This window comes from Nannobrachium achirus (genome assembly GCF_963921795.1).
Source record: "Nannobrachium achirus genome assembly, chromosome: 8".
Taxonomy (NCBI): Eukaryota; Metazoa; Chordata; class Actinopteri; order Myctophiformes; family Myctophidae; genus Nannobrachium; species Nannobrachium achirus.
Genome location: NC_137817.1, coordinates 34,358,082 through 34,378,112, shown reverse-complemented (window position 1 = coordinate 34,378,112; position 20,031 = coordinate 34,358,082). Strand labels below are relative to the sequence as shown.

The 20,031-nt window shown below is 47.5% G+C and overlaps 1 protein-coding gene across 6 annotated transcripts in view; it reads left to right on the top strand.

The window, feature by feature from the left end:
- The window catches only part of robo2 (roundabout, axon guidance receptor, homolog 2), a 226,244-nt gene that overhangs the window by 19,000 nt on the left and 187,213 nt on the right, over positions 1-20,031 (top strand). For all 6 annotated transcript variants that reach the window (XM_080732095.1, XM_080732099.1, XM_080732097.1 and 3 more), the window contains exon 2: positions 612-938. In XM_080732095.1, the coding sequence (XP_080588221.1) occupies positions 612-938 (327 nt within the window). The remainder of the gene's footprint in view (positions 1-611; positions 939-20,031) is intronic.

The window sequence follows — 20,031 nt, the reverse complement described above, 5'->3', positions numbered from 1 at the left end:
AAGTCTCACAAATAACCCTAACTATCAGTTTTACTATTTAATTGAAAATTCTCAGTTCTTCTTTCTTTCTGGATTGTTAGCCTGTGAGCGACTGCATCTCAGCAGCGGTTACTCAGCATTTGAAATGATTTAAAATGACTTGCATGCTTGGAATAAACAATGATTAAAATGGTTTGTTTACACCAAGGGTGCTCAACAAGGGGTCCGGGACCCCTAGAGGGTCCTCAGAGTTACTACAGGGGGTCTTCCAATTCTTTAAGTGATAGAAACTTTTTTCCTCCTTCTACAAGCTCACAACGCCTCGCGCTGCAAGGCGTTGTGAGCTTGATCGGCTATTTTTGGCAAAGAGCTCTCGTGTAGAGGGGGAAAAGAGCAGATTAAGTACAGAGGGAAAGGTCAAGTTTATTAAGTATTGACGGTTCAAGTGAAAATATCTGAAAACACAAACTGAATCTAAACGATGAAACTATATAGAATCTATGAAAAGGTTGTGGGGTTCCCTGCTTCATCTCTCTCTGAAGTAAGGGGTTCTTGGCCTGAAAACATTGAAGACCCATGGTTTACACAGTAAGCATCACTTTCCCTATTCCATCTCTCTCTTCTCTCTCCAGGATCTCGTCTGCGCCAGGAGGACTCCCCACCCCGGATTGTGGAGCACCCCTCTGACCTGATTGTGTCCAAAGGGGAGCCTGCCACGCTCAACTGCAAGGCGGAGGGTCGTCCCACCCCTACGGTCGAGTGGTACAAGGACGGGGAGCGCGTGGAAACGGACAAAGATGACCCACGTTCGCACCGCATGCTGCTTCCCAGTGGCTCGCTCTTCTTCCTGCGCATTGTTCACGGACGCCGAAGCAAACCGGACGAGGGTGCCTACGTCTGCGTGGCCCGTAACTACCTGGGCGAAGCCGTCAGCCGCAATGCATCCTTGGAAGTAGCATGTGAGTCCACGATCTCTATTGTCTTGCTTAACCTTGATTATTACTCCCATCGCGTGGCAGTGTTGCTTGCCGAAAATAACTGAACTTCAAGCTAGCAATGCTGTCTTTCTACAGAGTATAGTGCCCAAGCTTTGTCATCCTTGGTTCCTTTCTGAAATTGTTTAGCGATGTAGATTAATCATTTATTATTCTAGCTGTAAACAGAAAGGTTTTGGCCCTCTGCCTAGATGGAATGACTGGGTTTATTTGAGCATAATAAAAAATGAGACAATGTTTTCACGTTGCTATTTCCAGCCAACATTTAATAATGTTCTGTAATTATTTTAAATTACTATTGTGTTGCTCATTCGCAAAAGGAAATTGCTGTAGCGTTTGCTTCCAATTTTTTACAGCTGGAGAAGAACTGAAAACAAATTACAGCCTATCTACGCAACATTTAAGTGTTGAATTTGCACCACATTGTCCTCTTTTTGAATGTCTGAAGGAGCAGGCTTGATAGGTTAACAGTAAGAGTGATCTCCTGCAGTCCTGTTTCCCCCTGACATGGAAATTGGTGTGATTATGTTCAGAACTTCCATGCAGAGCCTGGAACTGTGAGATTCAGACGAATTTGAGATATATAGCCCAAGGGGTCTTCTGAGTTGCATTGAGAGTTGTCAGTAGACAACTGAGTTGGACATTGAGCTCCTGTCAGACCATGCCACAGGGAGGTGGTGGCCTGTCACACATGGATCTATCACAGGTGGGAGGGGGGCAGAGCAACACACACAGATGAAAGTCCTGATGGACATTTGACACAGGCTGCCAGGGCTGTATGGGTGAGCAAAACCTGACCTGTGGATCAACTTACCTTTGAAGATAAGCCCTCCCACCAGATTCAGGAACTGAATAAGATCCCAAGGGTCTCAGTCCCCAGGCTAGAAAAAGGAAGGTTACCATATTCAATAACTATTTAAAACGCTGTGTTTCAAACAGCCATTCAGGAGACAATGCTTTCTCGTACCGTTATGTCACTGCAGTTAGTGGTCTTTCGCTGCTACTTATTGATTTGTATTGGGGCCCTTCCCTTTCGGGAGGGAGAAGAGTTGCCAGATCTCAGGTCATTGGAGCATATTGGACTTGTGCCATAGTATTCTAGCTGGGTCCATGTGCTTAAGAGAGAGCCTTTCATGAAGTCTGCTGTTCCAACCAATCAATAATCTCTGGTTTCTTATGCATTGTTAAGAGAATGGGGTCTCTTGCAAGAAGTGGAATGATGATATATGCTGGTTTAATCAAAGGAACTGCTCTAATTAAAGTAAGAAAGAAAGATCTGCTGTTGGCCACCAACCCGAACTCTTTAACATTTCTCCTCTATACAATGACAGCCTTTAATGAAGTTGATGTAGAAACCTCTTGATCATCACAGTATTACTTAGTCTCGACTAGGTGCTCTTGTACCTAACTAATGAATCCCAATGTATCAAACCATATGGTAACATTTGTGCCAATTCTAATATTTACATGTGTATCCCCCAGAGTGCTCTTGGTCATTTATTATTATCATCATTATTTTCGCTCCCCTGTTCGTTTCAGTTTACATGTTCCAATTGTTCCAACATGTTCCCTCTTGGCAATATCTGTGAATTTGGCATTTTCATCTCCCCTATGAAAACATTGAGAACTAGACAACTTTTCTTCCAGGCAGATAAAGCAAACATTTTAGGTAAGGCAATGAAAGACAAGTTTATTTGTATAGCACAACAATTCAAATTGCTTTGCACAAAACATTAAGCATTAACACAGCAAAGTTAATATACTCAAAATAAAAGGGCAAGGTTGCGCTGAAACCCTTTACGACTTAATTTTGGTACTCAGCGGTGTCTTCTCATTCATTCAGCCCGGCTCCAAGTTCATATGCTCGGCTGTGAGGCCAAGGAAACAGCGGTCGTTTGGGAGGGAGACATGCCGACTTCCAATGCTTGTGTGGCCGTGTATTGAGCGTCGCAGAGATACATTGTCACTGTCTATAATGTGAGCTTGTAGATTAAATGTTTTTGACAGAGCTCGAGCGTTTGTGAGTGTGAGTGAGAGAGAGAGAGAAGAGACCCCGTAACTGGTGCTGCTGCCTGCTGGAGCTGCTACTCACTGGACCTCCAGTCATTCAGCCAGCAGCGCGAGGGCCAGTCAGATATGTATCCGTCCTGCAACGCTCATTCATCGGCCACAAACGTTGTCATGCCATGGACCTCCAATATTTACAAGCGACTTCGGCACTAGCCGTTAATAAAGTATGAATGGACTCCCCCCGAACTTAAATAATTTCGGGTCGGGGAGCCCTCCCGAACTGAAATTAGTTAGGCTCCTTATTGTCTCCACCAGCCGAAGGCTTGGTGGAGAGTATGTTTTCCCCTCCGTCCGTCCGTGTGTCCGTCCGTCCGTCCGTCCGTCCGTGCGTCCGTCCGTGTGTCCTCGCAGTTTGTGTGCAGCTAATCTCAGTCGCCGTTGGCCCGGTCGCTGCCAAAGTGAGCACACACATTCCCTGGATAGAACCTCTGCCCTAAATTTTTCAAATGGGCCTTTTCTAGCGCCACCTAGTGGCCGATGTTCGCAAAACACATTTCTGTGCACTACTCTTACAGATTTTGTCCAAAAATCCTACAAATCGGTAGGCAGTATCTCGACAGTCATGTGATCGACACAGATCTGTCCGATTTAGCATATTCCATCCTGATTGGCTAAGATTGGCTTCCAAAGTTTGTAGGATTGAGCCGTTTTGAACAAAATGCCTCAAATCCCAAACGCAAAGTGCAATTATCATGAAATCGCGCACACACGTTCCCACTAGGCCGAGGAAGAAATGCCACTTAATTTATTTTAAATCAGCCTCATGGTGGCGCTATAACAGGCCGATTTGTGGTTTTACCTATAACTCCACCGATCAGTTTCAAACTTTGTAAGCGCACTCCCTAGAGGCTAAGGATAAACCTTTGCCCTGCATTTTTCACATCAGACTTTTATAGCGCCACCTTTGGGCCGACATATGTAAAACACATTTTTGGATATTACTCCTTGAGATTTTATCCAAAAATCACGCAAATCGGTACACAGTATCTCTATAGTCATGTGATCAAGTCCGATCCGTCTGATATTTCATATTCCATCCTGATTGGCTAATATTAGCTTCCAAAGTTTGCAGGATTGCTCCGTTTTTGAACAAAATGCTTCAAATCATCAACGCAGCTTGTGATTACCGTGAAATTTGCCACACATATTCCCACTAGGTCAAGGAACAAATGCTACCTTTTTTCACATTGGCCTTTTATAGCGCCAACAGCAGGTAGACTTTAACAAAACACATTTTTGGAACACAATGCTTCAAATCATGCATGCAGCGTCCGATTTCTATGAAAGATCTATGGTGAAGAACATATGCCACCCTTTTCCAGGACACACGGCCTGGTGGAGACCTGTGCTCGGAAGAGCACTGCTTCTAGTTACAGTGTGAATTGACCCTTAGGGTGTCTTACTGGTGTAGATAAAAATTGTAATGGGGATTGTTAATAATAGTTCCTTTGTGTGGGCTTCCACCCGGTGGGTCTCGAGGAAGTAAACATCTGCAACCTGTAAACATCTTACATTGAAATAGCTTTAGATATAGATATATATAGATAGATAGAGATAGATTTTAAGCGTCACGCTGCGACACGTTGTGCGCTTGTAGAGCTGCTGTTTTCCATGCTGCCGCACCGCCAAATATATATGTCAGGCATAAGGTGATTATAATGATCAGTGGTAGTGAAGGCAAATAGAGTGTGCTCATCATCGCAGAGAGTAGTGATGGTTTCCAACCACCGACTGCCTCTGATCTGGTCCCCTCCCCTCCCCAGAGCCACCCAGCAGCCCCCAGGTGCTAACTGTGTGACAGCAGCTTGATCTATCGATCGCCGTAAGAGCGCTCTCCCAGCCTAAATGAAAATTCATGAAAAATTGATGAAGTCTCCTGATTATTCTTTTTTTTTTTTCCTTTTCGCATTGTTGCGTGGCTTCTCTCTCTCTCACACTAGTCCTTTTGGTTCTTTTGCGGTGGAGGGGGTTTGGATTGAGACGACTCAGAGGTGAGAGGGCCAAGAGGTCAGGGGGCCAGCAGTCAGGCGGCTAAAGGAAGAGGTAGTGAAGTGTGAGAGTAAGAACACACAGATATGATGGACATTACCTGGGATGCTGAAGTGATTGTGTGGCTGAGAACGGAAGGTTCAGTGTAAAGCCTCAGGCTTTCACTCTCCGCGAGTCTTCCAGGGGTGGGGGAAGAGCGGAGAGCTGAGGGAGGGAGCTGAAGGGTGTGTGTGTGTGTGTGTGTGTGTGTGTGTGTTTGGGGGAAGTAAATCCCACCACGGGGGCTTACCCTGGCGATTAGCTTTATCAGGTCCCGACACCCTTCGAGTGATTGTAGCGCTAATCGCACGAGAGAAAACTACCTATAAGTAGCATTTAAATATGAATCCGTGTTGAATCTGTTGTGCGTTTACGACAATGCCTTGTCTGTCTCCTTCCCTCCTCCTCCTCCCCCGTGTACTGAGCACACCTTTACCCCCCAAACACCCCCCCCCCCCCCCCCACCTCCCATATACGTTCACGAGTGGTTGAGCAGGACCCTGTTGAGATAATTGAATTGCAGCTCTGAAGGCGATTGAACTCTGTGTCTGCCGAGCAGAGCAGCACTGCGGTGTACTGGGCAACAAGCTGGGACTCACTTGCCATTCTTCTGTACTGGAGAGGAGAGGAGAGGAGAGGAGAGGAGAGGAGAGGAGAGGAGAGGAGAAAGCTAGAGGGTGGAGAGGCCTCAGAGAGCCGGTCCTGCATTATTAATATGAGCCAGATTGGCCAGACTATTGCATTGACTGAGTGCAGTCTTCCATCCTTGTCTTCTGTATTAAGTTATTATCCATTTTACACACACACACACACACACACACACACACACACACACACACGCACACACACACACACACACACAGTTCATAATTGGCAGTCCAAGAACCAGCGGCACTTTACTTTTACAGTCTGTGCCTTCCTTGCAGTATAATATGCAGACGTGAGAATAATAGTCAGCCGTCACCGTGTTCCTTTTTCGACGGAGAAGATCTCATTGGATCTTTTGTTCGCTGCCCTGCGGTTCTGATTATTAAGAGAATATGGGGGGGAAAAGGGGGCTCCTCTTGAATGCGTTGCCTAGAGGGTGTTGTAATCTAATTCTTCCTCACGCGCTCGCCCCCGACTGACTCCAGCTCCGGTGCCGCTGGATGGATGTGCAGCAGATAAGAGGGGATGCATCCCCTCTCCTCTTCTCAACATAAACTGGGTCAATGAGCAGGTTCATAAATCATACTGAGGCTTGTGTCAGAAATTGTTGCCCCAGCCACCGTGTTGAATAAATCTGCTTATGCCGCGGATACGAGTGTATATGTAAGTGTGACAAGACGCACCTGGGGCGATGGGATCCCAAGGAAAATGTTAATTAGCCCCTATCTCTTCAGGTGGATGGCTAGCCCGGCGCAAAGCATGTAGCGCCCCAGATACAAGCGTGTACTGTGGTGTGGCTGCACTTATAATTGAACGGCGGCTTCTGACAGGTATTGCTGTGTGTGTGTGTGTGTGTGTGTGTGTGTGTGTGTGTGTGTGTGTGTGTGTGTGTGTGTGTGTGTGTGTGTGTGTGTGTGTGTGTGTGTGTGTGTGTGGCGCAGGTTGATTGGGGGGGTAATTATCTACGGGGAAAGGCATACACAATAAAATCCTCAGTGTTACTGTATTATTATTTGTAACCCTGAGAGTGTACACATTTGCACAATTTGAGTCTACAAATGTGTACACTCGGAGTTAAATTAACACCAAGGAATTTACTGTGTGGCGCCATCACGGGGCGGAACGCCACCCTTTTCGCTTCCTTCGATTTGTAACCTTTAAAACAAGAAAATGCAAATGAAACGAAACAGATGTCTGGGATTGGCTTTTTAAATGCCGCTCGGAATGGGATCGGATGACTTTTCAAAAGGTCCTTTGATATCGTCTAATGTACCACTTCTGCAATTAAGCGAATGGTTAGGTAGCATTTGGTGCTCGTACAACAAGGTAATTAGCGGGAAAATGGATCCGGGAGAGGTGTGAGTGGAGAGGTGGAGGAGGGAGGAGGGTTACCAAGCTGTTCCTGGTGTGTCCAGCATGATGAGCGGCTTAATAAAGGGACAGGCCAGGAGGAGCAGGCCAGGTGGGGAGTCTCTGGGCTGTGCCGCGCTGCACTGGAGCCTTTCACAGCCTCACCCAGGCTCATTAGTCCAGTTAAGAAATGGCAACATGGAATGACAGGCTTACGCAAGCAGCGGACACTCCCACACAGGCACGTGCACACATAGACATCAAAGGGGGCTTGAGCCCCTGCCCTTTTGACCCTATGTAAAAAGTGCCCTCTCCAGACAGTTTTTACCATGGTGAAAGAAATGCAAATGCCCTCTTTCCATCAAGAGAATTGCCCTAGAAATCCATGCCACACGCCACATCACCAGTATTGACTTGATATATTTATTGTGTCATCAAGTACCGAAAATAGCCGACCTTCAAGCTCACAACACGTCGCAGCGTGTTGTGAGCTTGGAGGTCTGCTATTTTCGATATTTTCAACAAAAGGCCCTTTTAAAAATGTCAGCCCCTGCCTCTCTAATATTCTCTGCACGTCCCTGCTCCCACACACGTGCGTGACCGCACACGCACTCGCACACGCACACACACCTATAAATCTCATTTGACTCTGCTCTCTTAATGCTGCTATCCGGGACTTGTTTTGGGAAATAAATTGTTGTTTTGACCAACCTGGTAGAGTATGATGCAATATAACTCATCTGCAGTGGATGGAGGTCTAATTAGATAGTAGGACACCTACTGGTTGACAAGAGGTATTGCCTGTAAGCACAACATCAACCCTGCCCATGTGGGCATTGCCTCCGTCTTAGCTTGGCAGTATACATTTCAGCCGGGTAGGGCATAAATCTCATGGATTGCAGCTTTAAGTGCTTGAGAAATTATGGAGGGTAATGAGGGATGCCGCAACAATTAAAGCCTGTTAATGATGCATACCAAGAAAACCTCCATAGCTGCTGTGTGGTTATCAGTATGTTGTTTTATATTTGCTAGGTTATCCTGGGATAGACCAGTTGGTATTCTGTGCTGGAGGTGTTTAAAGTTGATCGGAAAAGGATGGTGGAAAACACTGATGGGAAATAGACGCAGAAAGAGGTGGAATGTTGTCCTGTGAGAGATGATGAGAGCAAAGCAGAAATATCTTACCTAGAAAACAAAATCCCTGATTGATACTGTCAGGTCTGTGACTCTGTGCAGCTCTGAGGCAGCTGGCAGCCATAGAGGTGTTGTTATCACTAAGGATGCGAGCCCAGTATGCACGCACGCACACACGCACGCGCGCGTGTGCACGCACACACACACACACACACACACACACACACACACACACACACACACACACACACACACACACACACACCCCCCGGAATAAGAAATACAATGCACTCTTTCTTTCTTATACAGATTCTGTCTGTGTCTCTGTTTCTCGCCCACTCATGCACACACAAACATACACACACACACAAGCACGCACGCACGCACGCACGCACGCACGCACACACGCACGCACACACACACACACACACACACACACACACACACACACACACACACACACACACACACACACACACACACACACACACACACACACACACACACACACACACGGCTACACGTATTGGACTCCTTATCTCATCTATCAGCTTGCTGGCTGACCAGGGCGAATGAGGACTTTCCTCCCCTCTTTGTGCATCTGTCTCTGCAGCCAAACACCTGGGCAAGGCAGGGAAACAAGACCAACCTGCACAAATGGAACAGACACTCAGATAAGGGACTCTCACTGGGAGATAAATCACAGAGCGCACACACGCACACACAAGTTCCCAGCCAGCGCTCTGACCTTGCACTCACACACAGTCACACACAAACTACAGTATATCCTGAGACTGCACTTCTTCTATCCTCGGTGGACCTGGTGTCCCAGCCTTGACCTCCTCGTTTCCACCCAGGGAAATACACTACACTGCCTTTGGTGGAAATGAGAGCAGGAGAGGAGATCTCTCTCTCTCTCTCTCTCTCTCTCTCTCTCTCTCTCTCTCTCTCTCTCTCTCTCTCTCTCTCTCTCTCTCTCTATGGCTCTCTCTCTCTCTATGGTTCTCACTCTCTCTCTCTCTCTCTCTCTCTCTCTCTCTCTCTCTCTCTCTCTCTCTCTCTCTCTGAAAAAATTGAAAAATGACAGCAATAACAGTGCTAGAATGGGAGTCAGATCCAGAGAGAAGGAGAGTGGGTCGAGGGGATGCATAGATGCGCAGAAGCACTGAATGACTTCCAGGTTCAGGATGACCTTTTGACACGTCCCTCTCTCTCTACCCATCTCTCTCTCATCCCTATGTCCTTCTACATCTTCCTCTTTCTTTTTTCATTGTCTCACTCAGCCTCTCTCCCCCAGAAAAAGAAGGGAAAAAAAAGAAAACACACGTCGCCCCTGCTTGCCCCTAGGTGTGAGCCTTGACGGGGCGGAGAGGTGGAGTGTAAAAAAACAGGATTAAACGAGTGTGAATAAACAAGCGTGCGCCGCTCTCTGTCATGGCCGCCACGGGCCGTCAGTGGAGGAGTGAGCCGTCAGGCGTAGAGTGCTGAGCCAGCCGCTTCTTCTCACGCCCATTAGTGCCCGGGCAAGATGAAGCACCCGACGTGCTGGGTTTTGTTGTTTCTTTTTTTTTTTCATACCCTTTCTCTCGCTCGTTCATGCTCTCCCCCCTCTCTCTCTCTCCCTCTCTCTCTCTCTCTCTTGCTCTTTCTGTCTTACTCTCTCTCTTTACGGCTACGCTTTTATTGATGGCCTCTCCAGTCTCCACTCTGACAATGCGGGTCTATTGCTCTGTCGCGCCCTCCTTTCTCCCCCTCTCGTCTTTTTCTCCTTGCTCTCTTCCCCCTATTCTCCCCCTCTCCAGCTTTCCTCTCACCCCGCTGCTCCATGCTGAGGGTGCTCGCTTTGTAGTAGCTGAAATATAAATCTTAGCATTGCACCTAAAGCAGGGCTCCTAAATTGTAGTGTCTGCAGCTGGAGCTGCTCTTCAACGGAGCTGGAGGGCTGTGGAGAGAAGTGAACAATTCTCTGACAAAACAGGTTCTACGAAATGAACTCTCCCCAATTCAATTCTGCCTTAGTCCATTTTTCCAATCTCATCATTCTCCTCTCTTTCCCCCCACTGTGTTTTCCTTTCTGTTGGTTTCTCTCTCCCCCTTTGCTTGCTCTCTCTCAATCTCAGTCTCTCGCCCTCTGATCAAGCAATTTGAGATGTAGACTGAGCTGTAAATAATTTAAACCTGTCTGCAGGCTGATTATTGATCAACTTCAAAAACCAGGCTGGCTATAGGGATCCTTGCTTCCCGGGGTGGGAGTGCGCTCTCATTTCTGTTTTAATATTGACCGATTGCGTGCTATTCTTTCCAGGTCCGTCTCGCTTGCAGTTGTCCAGTAAGCAGATTCATTGCGTAGATTGTCAAAATGAATTCGCCATATAGCCCGCCATATCGGTCTATTAATCTCTCTTCCAGAATGCCTGCAGATAACCCAACAACTACAAGTCAATCCTAAATTGCTGCACAGGTGTGTTTTATACAGCAGGTTTTAGATGAATATGTCTGATACTGCCGTATTCGCTGACGAGTGGGCGAGGGGGACAAGTGAGTGATAATAATATTAATCGAAAAACGTGACCCTCAGTCTAATCCCCCGAGGCTGCGGCGGTCCGAGGGCGGCCGGCCGCTCCAGTCCAGCCGCTATTGGATCCGCTGACCCCTGGAGAACCCTCTGCCCTCTCCTATCCACCCCAGATCTCTGTCAAACCATAATTCCTTAACCCAACGCTCCCCCTCCGATGAATCTGTCCCTGCTGTGACCGAACGCACCCCCACCCCCCCAACCCTTCCACCCTCCGAGACCCTCTGAGACTGCCAGGGATGGTAATCCATCATGTGTAGCTGGGGAAGGGGGTGGGGGGGTATATTATGTGTGTGTACGAGGGGAGGGGGGGGGGAGGGGGGGGGGAGGGGGGGGGGCAGTGGGCCAGCTGATATGGGTTTGAGTCGAATGCCGCCGAAATTGATTCACCCTCTGCTGTGTGGAATGGTGTGTTATTTCAACACTGATGTCCATGTTTCAAATGCCCAATATTTTTCTTCAGTCATTCTCTTACACAACCTTAAACACACATCCATTCACACGCAATGCACACTCGCGCCTTGCACGCACGCGCGCGTGCGCGCACGCACGCACACACACACACACACACACCCTTGGCCAACACTGCTGCTGGTGCTGCTGGGGATTGGTCTTATGAAAGGGTCAGGACTGAGCCAGGCCTGTGATTCAGCCTGTTTGTTTTAGGTTAAGGACTGTCACACTGCACACTGGCACTCTGACGGATAGATGTTATTGGACACACACACACACACACACACACACACACACACACACACACACACACACACACACACACACACACGTTTTAGGTGAAGGGTTATTGGGACGTTTTTTTTTTCCAAGTGAGCGACTGGTCAGCCTTGTCGCCAGGTTGGAGGAGGCCTACAAAGATATGACATTTCTGTTCTTATTTTGTCACTGAACTGCAAGACAGAGAAAGGAGATATGGGAGAGAAAGGAGGTACAGTAGGAGACATGACATGCAGCGTATGACGTCCTCACTGCAGTTATCCATGGAATGTGGCTTAACCTGTGGCTTAACCTTGATTATGATTTTCATTTTAATGTAGGTGATATAGGCAACCTACATTATACAATTGACCATATTCACATGTTGGCCTTTTTTCCCCTTTTTCTTCTTACATAGAAAATTGTCATTTATCCATTGGTTTGTGTGTTCCGTGGTGATCAGACAAACACGTTTAAATTCAAACTGGATGCCCAGAGTCCCCAAAATAAGTCCAAAACACTAAAATGTCCCCATTTTCAACATGCTCTGTCCTGTTGAAAGGGGCAGTTACAAGGTGTGTTTATAGTTAATTGTCAACAATTCTGATAGAGGACAGCTATGGTGCACATACTGTATATGTGCAGATTGTGCACATACATTAATTTCTATGCACAATCATGCATGTGCATAAACATGCACGTCCATTAACACACCAGCACCATAAATGTCCGCTGTGCGGGCGTGGGCGATGGCGTTCCACTCCAGGTTTCACAGTATGCATATATTGTGTTCTAGCGTTTGAGGTTAGTCCCACAAATTGCACTTACTGTGCTGAGGTTTTCCAAAACGATTTGACAGCATGTTGTTGGCTGTACTTGATGTTGTTGATAGCATACTTCCATGAGCCTTTTCTTTTTCCTCCTTTTTCGTTGCCAATTGTTCCTCAAACTATTACAAGGCAATCGCCTGGCTGTAAGCCATTGGCAGAGTTATAGAGGCATTGGATATGTTATGACTTGGTGATCTCTTGGTGGCGTGGACAGATATTGTGTTTGACTCGGGTTACGTTTGCTGTAAGGGACACCTATCAGCCACTAGAGCCCTCGGCAGCTGCAGACTGAAGTTGAAACCTGACCATCTAGCCTCTGCACCCCCCCCCCCCCCCCCACACACACACACACACACACACACACACACACACACACACACACACACATACTCACACACCCCTTTACACTCCCTTATGCTCATTTCCTTGCCTGCCATTTGAAAGTGATACCAAAAGTGTTTTGATCAGTTTTAAAAGTGAAAAAGGGCAAGATCAAATGTTTTTTTAAGGGTTGCGTTTACTGAGACAGCTGTGTAGGCGCTTATTTCTGTAGCCCAGCCTTCATAGCCTCTCTGTGCAGTTGACCTTGTGCAGTGTGGTGTTACAGCTCTGTGCCCAGAGAGACACTGCACCCTTTAGTGATTCAGATTCACTTTATTGTCACTTTGATGCACTGATTATGTAAGTACATACAGTACATTACGCTCGGAAGCTCCAATACAATAAGATGATAAACAACCTAAAACTCTCACTTATGCCCACCATAAGCTCAATTCATCTTCCTTCACGCAAGGGTTTTGTTGCTCGAAACGCATTGTTGGCTTGTAGATCTGTTCTTTCTGGCAAGTAACACACCATCGTACTACGGATTATAAACTACGCTGTTCTGGGATGAGTCCCAAGACTTGCTGCGTTTGCTGAGGTGAGAGAGGAGAAACTGAGATGAAGTGTTGCACATTCAGCAGCCACCTGGAGTGGACACAGCATGCACTTCATGGCGGACATGTCCCTCAGCGTCAGATCCAGATCCAGACGTACTGTATAATGACTTCATATAGCTGGAACTGGCCGTATCAGGTGTGTGTGTAATGCAGTGTGACCAGGTGCAGACTAGAGATGACATCACATGGTGTTTGAGTCCGGGAGCCCCTGGTATGTTGCGTGCCACCTGCTTTTACAGCTGGAAGGACGATTATCGGCTAGCCGCACTGATTATTAAACAGCCTGACAGACATCTAGCCAGCCATGCTAGTCCAGTGAGACTGAAAGACAAACTGAGGGACTGACAGACTTTGTGCGGTGCCAGATATGAGGCTGTAGTGTGGAGAACAGACAACAAGCTTTAGTCAGACGACTCAGACCCATGCTTAAGCACCAGCATGGCCAAAGGCCAACCGCATAGAAATCAGAGCGCCCTATTCAAATGCTAAGCAGAATCTTATCTCAGTGCCTCTCTCTGCTGGCCTCTGTGCTCTACACACTGTCCAGGGCAAAGCTATTAATGCACATACATTGTGTGTGTGTGTGTGTGTGTGTGTGTGTGTGTGTGTGTGTGTGTGTGTGTGTGTGTGTGTGTGCGCGTGCGCGCGCCTGTGCATGGTTGGTTTTTGCTGTCATTTGCTTTTGTCCATTAAAAACTCAGAATTTTGTATTCTGTTTCAGTGAAAATCGCAAACCGTCCGTCTTTTATTTAATGTGCACCCTGTGATTCATTGTGATATTTATTCATCGTCACTGCAAACTCCATAGTGCCACACACAGCCCACGCCACACCACCCAGAATGCCAGAAATGAGGGCAGTGAATCATCTTAAGCGCGGCTATAATTGCGGGGATTTGTCTTGGATCCACAGAGATCCCTTTCTTCCACAGGAAATGAAATCTAACGACACTGAGTGATCACCAGGGGGGAGTGTGGCTGACTGATGAGCACGCTCATTTGACTCCACCGATCTTTAAAAGCCATTAACGCTCTCCTGTTTCACACCTAAATTGGCCCTCCACACACAAAGGCACACCCCGCACGCTTATTTGGAACCCTTGCACAAGGCAGGCTGGATGATGACAAAAAGCGCACGCACGCACACACACACACAAACACACAGACACATACACACACGTGCATGTGCATGTGCAAATGTACATGCATAAGTGCATGGCACGCCAGTGCACCCCCCCCCCCCCCCCCCCCCCCCCACACACACACACACACACGTACCCTGCAGCCTCCTAATGCCCTAGCCTAGTGTCTTGACCGTCCAAATGGCAGACTGAACGGTTGCCCATTTGAGGCCTAAATGGCATAGTAAGGGAAAAATGAACCCCAAGACACCGTGTTGTAATGGAGCTGAAAAGAACAGCTTAATTGGCCAACATAAGCCATTCCCAGACATTAACTGGGAAATTTAAGCTCTCACTTTTTCCCCCTCTTTCTTTTAAAGGTCCCCGTGGTGTAGCCGTGGAATAGACACATGAATTACAACGTCGCTGACACTTCATGAATATCGATTCGACTGCCAGTGCCGCGGAGGGGGATACGGAAAATGCTATTATTCAAAACATGCGTAGCGGGAACAAAACTGCAATTAGCGGGCTATTTGTTTATGCAACTAATATGTTGTTAGTTTAATTTTTGAATCCCCCCCCCCCCCTCACACACACTTACTGTACATGAAAAAAAGGAAGCAGATCAAGTGAAAGAAGATTTATAATCAGAGGAATCCCCGTGTCAAATGTTGTGGACATACACTGTAAAATCCTGAGTGTTAATTTAACTCAACCAATACTCGTAAAAAATGTCACCACATGGACCCATAAGGGTCCCTTTGGTTACATGTTTACATATTTACAAACGGATAAATGAACACTGAGGATTTGACTGTGTTAGCCCTTGATTTCTCATTATGCAAAAACAAACCGCATTAATATAAAATCCTCCATTCGAGGACATAGGAAATGACCCATGTTTACCAGAAACGCTGTGCTCAAGCTGAAGGGAGTTGTGCCAGTGATTTAGCTGCCATTGTCACCAGTGCAGGAGGGCTGATAGGCCACTTGCACCTTTGGGCCCAGATAGGCTGACCTTTGGGCAACTCTGGATGGGACCTCTGGTTGACCATCGATTGACCATCATCTGACCCCTTGGCTAGGATGATGGAGCAGTACGCCGGCCCATTTGGCAGTCCAGAGAGCATCCCTAGCTTACGCTGCTAAGTGCTAACACAGTTAGGCTACTGTTATTGGGAGATGTATGAAGAGGAAGATAGCCAGGGAAGGCAGGGGTTATCCTGGTGTCAGAGGAAGAGAAGCACAGATAACTCGATTACAGGCCAAAGGATATGAACATCCATCAGCTCGCTCATGCTTGTGGCTCCTATAAGCTATGTTGTTATTGCAATAACCTCAAAACTGGAGCTAAGAGAGAACCCTGCTCGTTACACACATCGTGACGAATCCAGCAGATTGTTACTCTGCTCTCCACGAACCGTTATCCCTTTTTTTATTTGCTGTGCAGTATCATATTTTCACACTTTCAAAATAATGCCCTTTTTCCGCATTGCAAGGCATTTTGTGGGTCTAAATCTGGCACGATCCTACTGCATTTGCTGACTCTCAGACAGAACTCTGTGTTATCTCTCCTCAGCGTCTTGCCTCAGTCCATCCCCGGGCCCCCCCCCCATCCCTCCTCAGCCCCTCCCTTATCCTCTAAATTGCTGCTTCCAAACTGCCGGTAGACGATAACAATTTCAACCCAGCAGCTAGTGAGCCCATAACACCCCGCCCCCACCCCCTCGCTATGAAAGAATCAGATAACAGTGCAATGACTGGCATCTAATGAAATTAACCGGATTTCTCATAAACCTTAATAAGTATCCTGACTCGATTAAGGGTGCCAGTGAAGGAAGGAGACAGCCCGTTGGTCCAGAGGGAGAGGGGGGGGGGGGGGTGTGTGCCAACAGAAGTGTTGATTGTCATAAATATTCCTCCCAACCCCTTTGTCCTCTCAACAGTATCTCACCTCTTTCTGGTTACATGTATGTGCCCCCCCCATCCCAACAAACACGCACACGTGAACGCACGAATGGACACACACACACTCGCACACTTTCCCTGGCTCTCCTCGGTCTGTGACGCAGCAGGGGGGGGAGGGGCTGTCCCGTGAACGTGGCATCATTAACTTGGTTGAGTGGCAGACGTTAGACATGCGGAGGGCTGTCCTGTCCCACCCCCTGCTGGGTGTCCCTCAACCCCCATCATTTCTGCCTGTCATTCAGGATTCAACCAGTCGCAGCATGGCCTGCAGTGGATGTTCAGGCTGCCAGTGTGGCGACACAGGAGTCCCACGAATACCATAATACTTTACTGCTGTGTGTGTGCGTGTGCGTGCGTGTGTGTGTGTGTGTGTGTGTGTGTGTGTGTGTGTGTGTGTGTGTGCGTGTGCGTGTGCGTGTGTGCGTGTGCGTGTGCGTGCGTGTGCGTGTACATGGATTAATAATATTTCTATACTATAGTAGAATTTGGGGAATCGACATTGTGAGGACAAAATGTCCTGGTCCCTTACAAGATAAATGGTTGTTTTATATAGTTTAATAAAATCCCCCGGGTAACGTGACAAATGATTTGAGAATGTGTCTATGAATATTTCACATCAAACTATTAATGCCTCATTCATACAGGTTGAAGTTTTCTCAGAGAAAAATCGACCTTTCGGGAAGAAAGAAAATGTTGCTCTTTATCGCTGCATTAGCATTCTGTCTGGATGTACTCATGTCATGACACAAACAGCAGTTTAAATGAATGCGAATTGAAATAAAACACTCCCGGTGTGGCAGAACCTACAGTTTAGACTTAAAATTAGAAGGTTAGGATTAGGCATTTAGAGGTTAGGTTTAGGGTTTAGGGGTTTGGGTTAGTTGTGCGCCAGTGTTGCACATTGAAAATAGCAGATCTACAAGCTCACAATGTGTTGTGGCGTGATACATAGTGAGCTTGTGATCTGTACAATACCGCCATGCATCCATTTGCAAAATGGCAATACATTTTTATTACTAATGCAAACATTTATGTGTGCACGTGTATTTCCCAATATACCTGTACATCTATTGGATTGTTATGACATCGGCTATAGTTGTAGACACATACCCATTCCACCATACGGTCTGGGGAAGTGTTTTTTTGTTGATGCCACCATTGTAGCGCGGGCTGCTGTGTTGCTTATGGTGAGATGCCCGCCCTCATTAATCACAGAGGTTCTGAGCTGGCGCTCTGACAGCGGACAACCTGGTGCCCAACACCCCCCCCCCCCCCCCCCCATCTATACTGCGGAAGGCACTCTGCCATTATCCCCACACAGGAAGGCAATGCTGCAATGACAGCTGCCATTGGATATTTGAACCAACCCCCCACCCTCCAGTGAACCCCCCCCCCATCCAATCCCCCCCCCGTTCCAGCGCCTTGGCTTCCTCTCGTCTCGGGTTCACAAGTTTTGATCCGCCAGGGGGGCAAAGGTCAATGGATTTTGCCAGGTCGTCACGGCAACTCTTGACAACATCAGATGTCAAGAGAGTTGGCCGTCCATAACGGAGGCCAGCGGAGAACCCTACTTTCCTGCCAGCCACTTTCCTTTCGGAGGGGACTCTGGGTGCCGTTGAAAGGGCTATTGAGGGCTTGTTGGGGTCCGGCCCGGGCCTGTATGGTGGGGTGCTGCTGGGGCTCACAGCACTGCTGTGGTCTAGTTGTGTCATGAGCGTGCAGTTGAGCTGTCACTTGTTCTCTAATTGGCTGCGATCAGCCCAGGAGAGACGGAAAGCTCAGTGACCTAGTCTCTCTCTCATGCTCTCTCTCTCTCTCTCTCTCTCTCTCTCTCTCTCTCTCTCTCTCCCATCCACCTCTTATTTCAATCCACATATCGTCACTGTCTGGCAGAAACCTTGTATCTACAAGTTTCAAATGTGTATGCTTTTTGGCAAATTAAAGCCCTACTTCATCATACAAGCTTGTCGTTCAAAAGTGGTGAAAATAGCCGATCTACAAGCACACAACGCCTCGACATACGAGGCGTTGTGTGCTTGTAGATCAGCTATTTTCTCTAATTTAAATAATAAATAAAAAGGAATGGTTTTGGACATATAAGGCTTCCACCCGACAACGACGATATGTCAAAATATCTTCATTCATACAATAACCATCATGACCTCTCTGGCGCTTGGCTGTGCGTGCGTGGAGAGGAGGGATGTGTGTGTGTGTGTGTGTGTGTGTGTGTGTGTGTGTGTGTGTGTGTGTGTGTGTGTGTGTGTGTGTGTGTGTGTGTGTGTGTGTGTGTGTGTGTGTGTGTGTGTGTGTGTGTGTGTGTGTGTGTGTGGTCAAACAAGTGAGTAGGGTGCGCAGTGCAGTGCGTATGCTGGGGGGGTGCGGTTTGATCTCAGCCTAATTGGAGAGCTGATTGATCTCAGCCCTGGGGTCGTCATGGGGTCAATGAAGGGGAAGACAATAATGTGGCTCATCTTCGGGGAATAATGCCATCTCCCTAGGTTTCAAATGCCAGAACACGCGCTATCAATCCAAATTCCTATCCTATCCGAGCCAGGCATCTCCTCTGTGCTGTAGGCTGACGGTTGTCGATTGCACTGTAGGCTTTTCATTGAACTGAACCGCAATCAGTCAGCCATTTTGAGCCTCTCTGCCAGCTCATCTCCTCGTCTGCCTCGGCGTGGGGGCGTTTCTTATTGGGATGTCTTGAGGATTTATGACGTCCTAGGACGTGCTGCAGGGAACGACCCCCTGGTGTGCATCACTGATGATGTTCTAATTGGAAGGGGTGACCTTTCCTCACTGTAATTTTGAAGCGTCCTTGGTCCTTCGGGTGGGAACAGATTAAAAAAGCAGCGGCGGTGGGTTGATTGATGTGGTGGCGGGGGGGAGGGGGTCTGGGTGTGGATGGACAGTGACAAGGTAGAGGCAGAGGGACAGTAACATATGAGTCCAGCACTGCTGGATGTATGGGTGGTGCAGACTGATATATGTATGGAGGTGTCTACGGACACACTGACTGATAGCTCCCCCATATGGCACATCATCACATGTAATGGTCGGTGTGTGTGTGTGTGTGTGTGTGTGTGCGTGCGTGCGTGCGTGTGTGTGTGTGTGTGTGTGTGTGTGTGTGTGTGTGTGTGTGTGTGTGTGTGTGTGTGTGTGTGTGTGTGTGTGCGTGTGCGCACGCAGACTTTCATATTTGTGTACTGTATTGGTTCAGTTATACAACTAGCAACTGTGTATTTATTTAGCGTTTGCATCTGTGTGTGTACAATACGTTTGTGCACACTTGTACTTGTGTCTGTAATTGTATTCATGTGTTTCAGTGTGACTTTGTGCACAAAGGCTCCCGTCCCCCGGCTTTTATTTATTTATTTGCTCGCCTCGAAAATTTGCTTTGCTTTTCTTTGTAGCTGGAATGAGTCGAAGTGTGGTGAATCGGCTTGTTTTGGTGCATTGACTTGGCGCAGCTTATTTTCACTGCGTATGAGGCCGTAACTAATGCCTGAATATTTATTTGGCGCGGTCTAAGTGAGCTAAGCGCTAAACCTACTTAATATTCCAGGGCACACTAGCAGGAGCGGCCCGCTGGCTGGAGTGCAAGACAGTCTTGAGCAGCCTTGGAAGGAGTGAAAGTGGAAAAATTCAGGAGCTTTACAATGTCAAAATAATTTATCCCC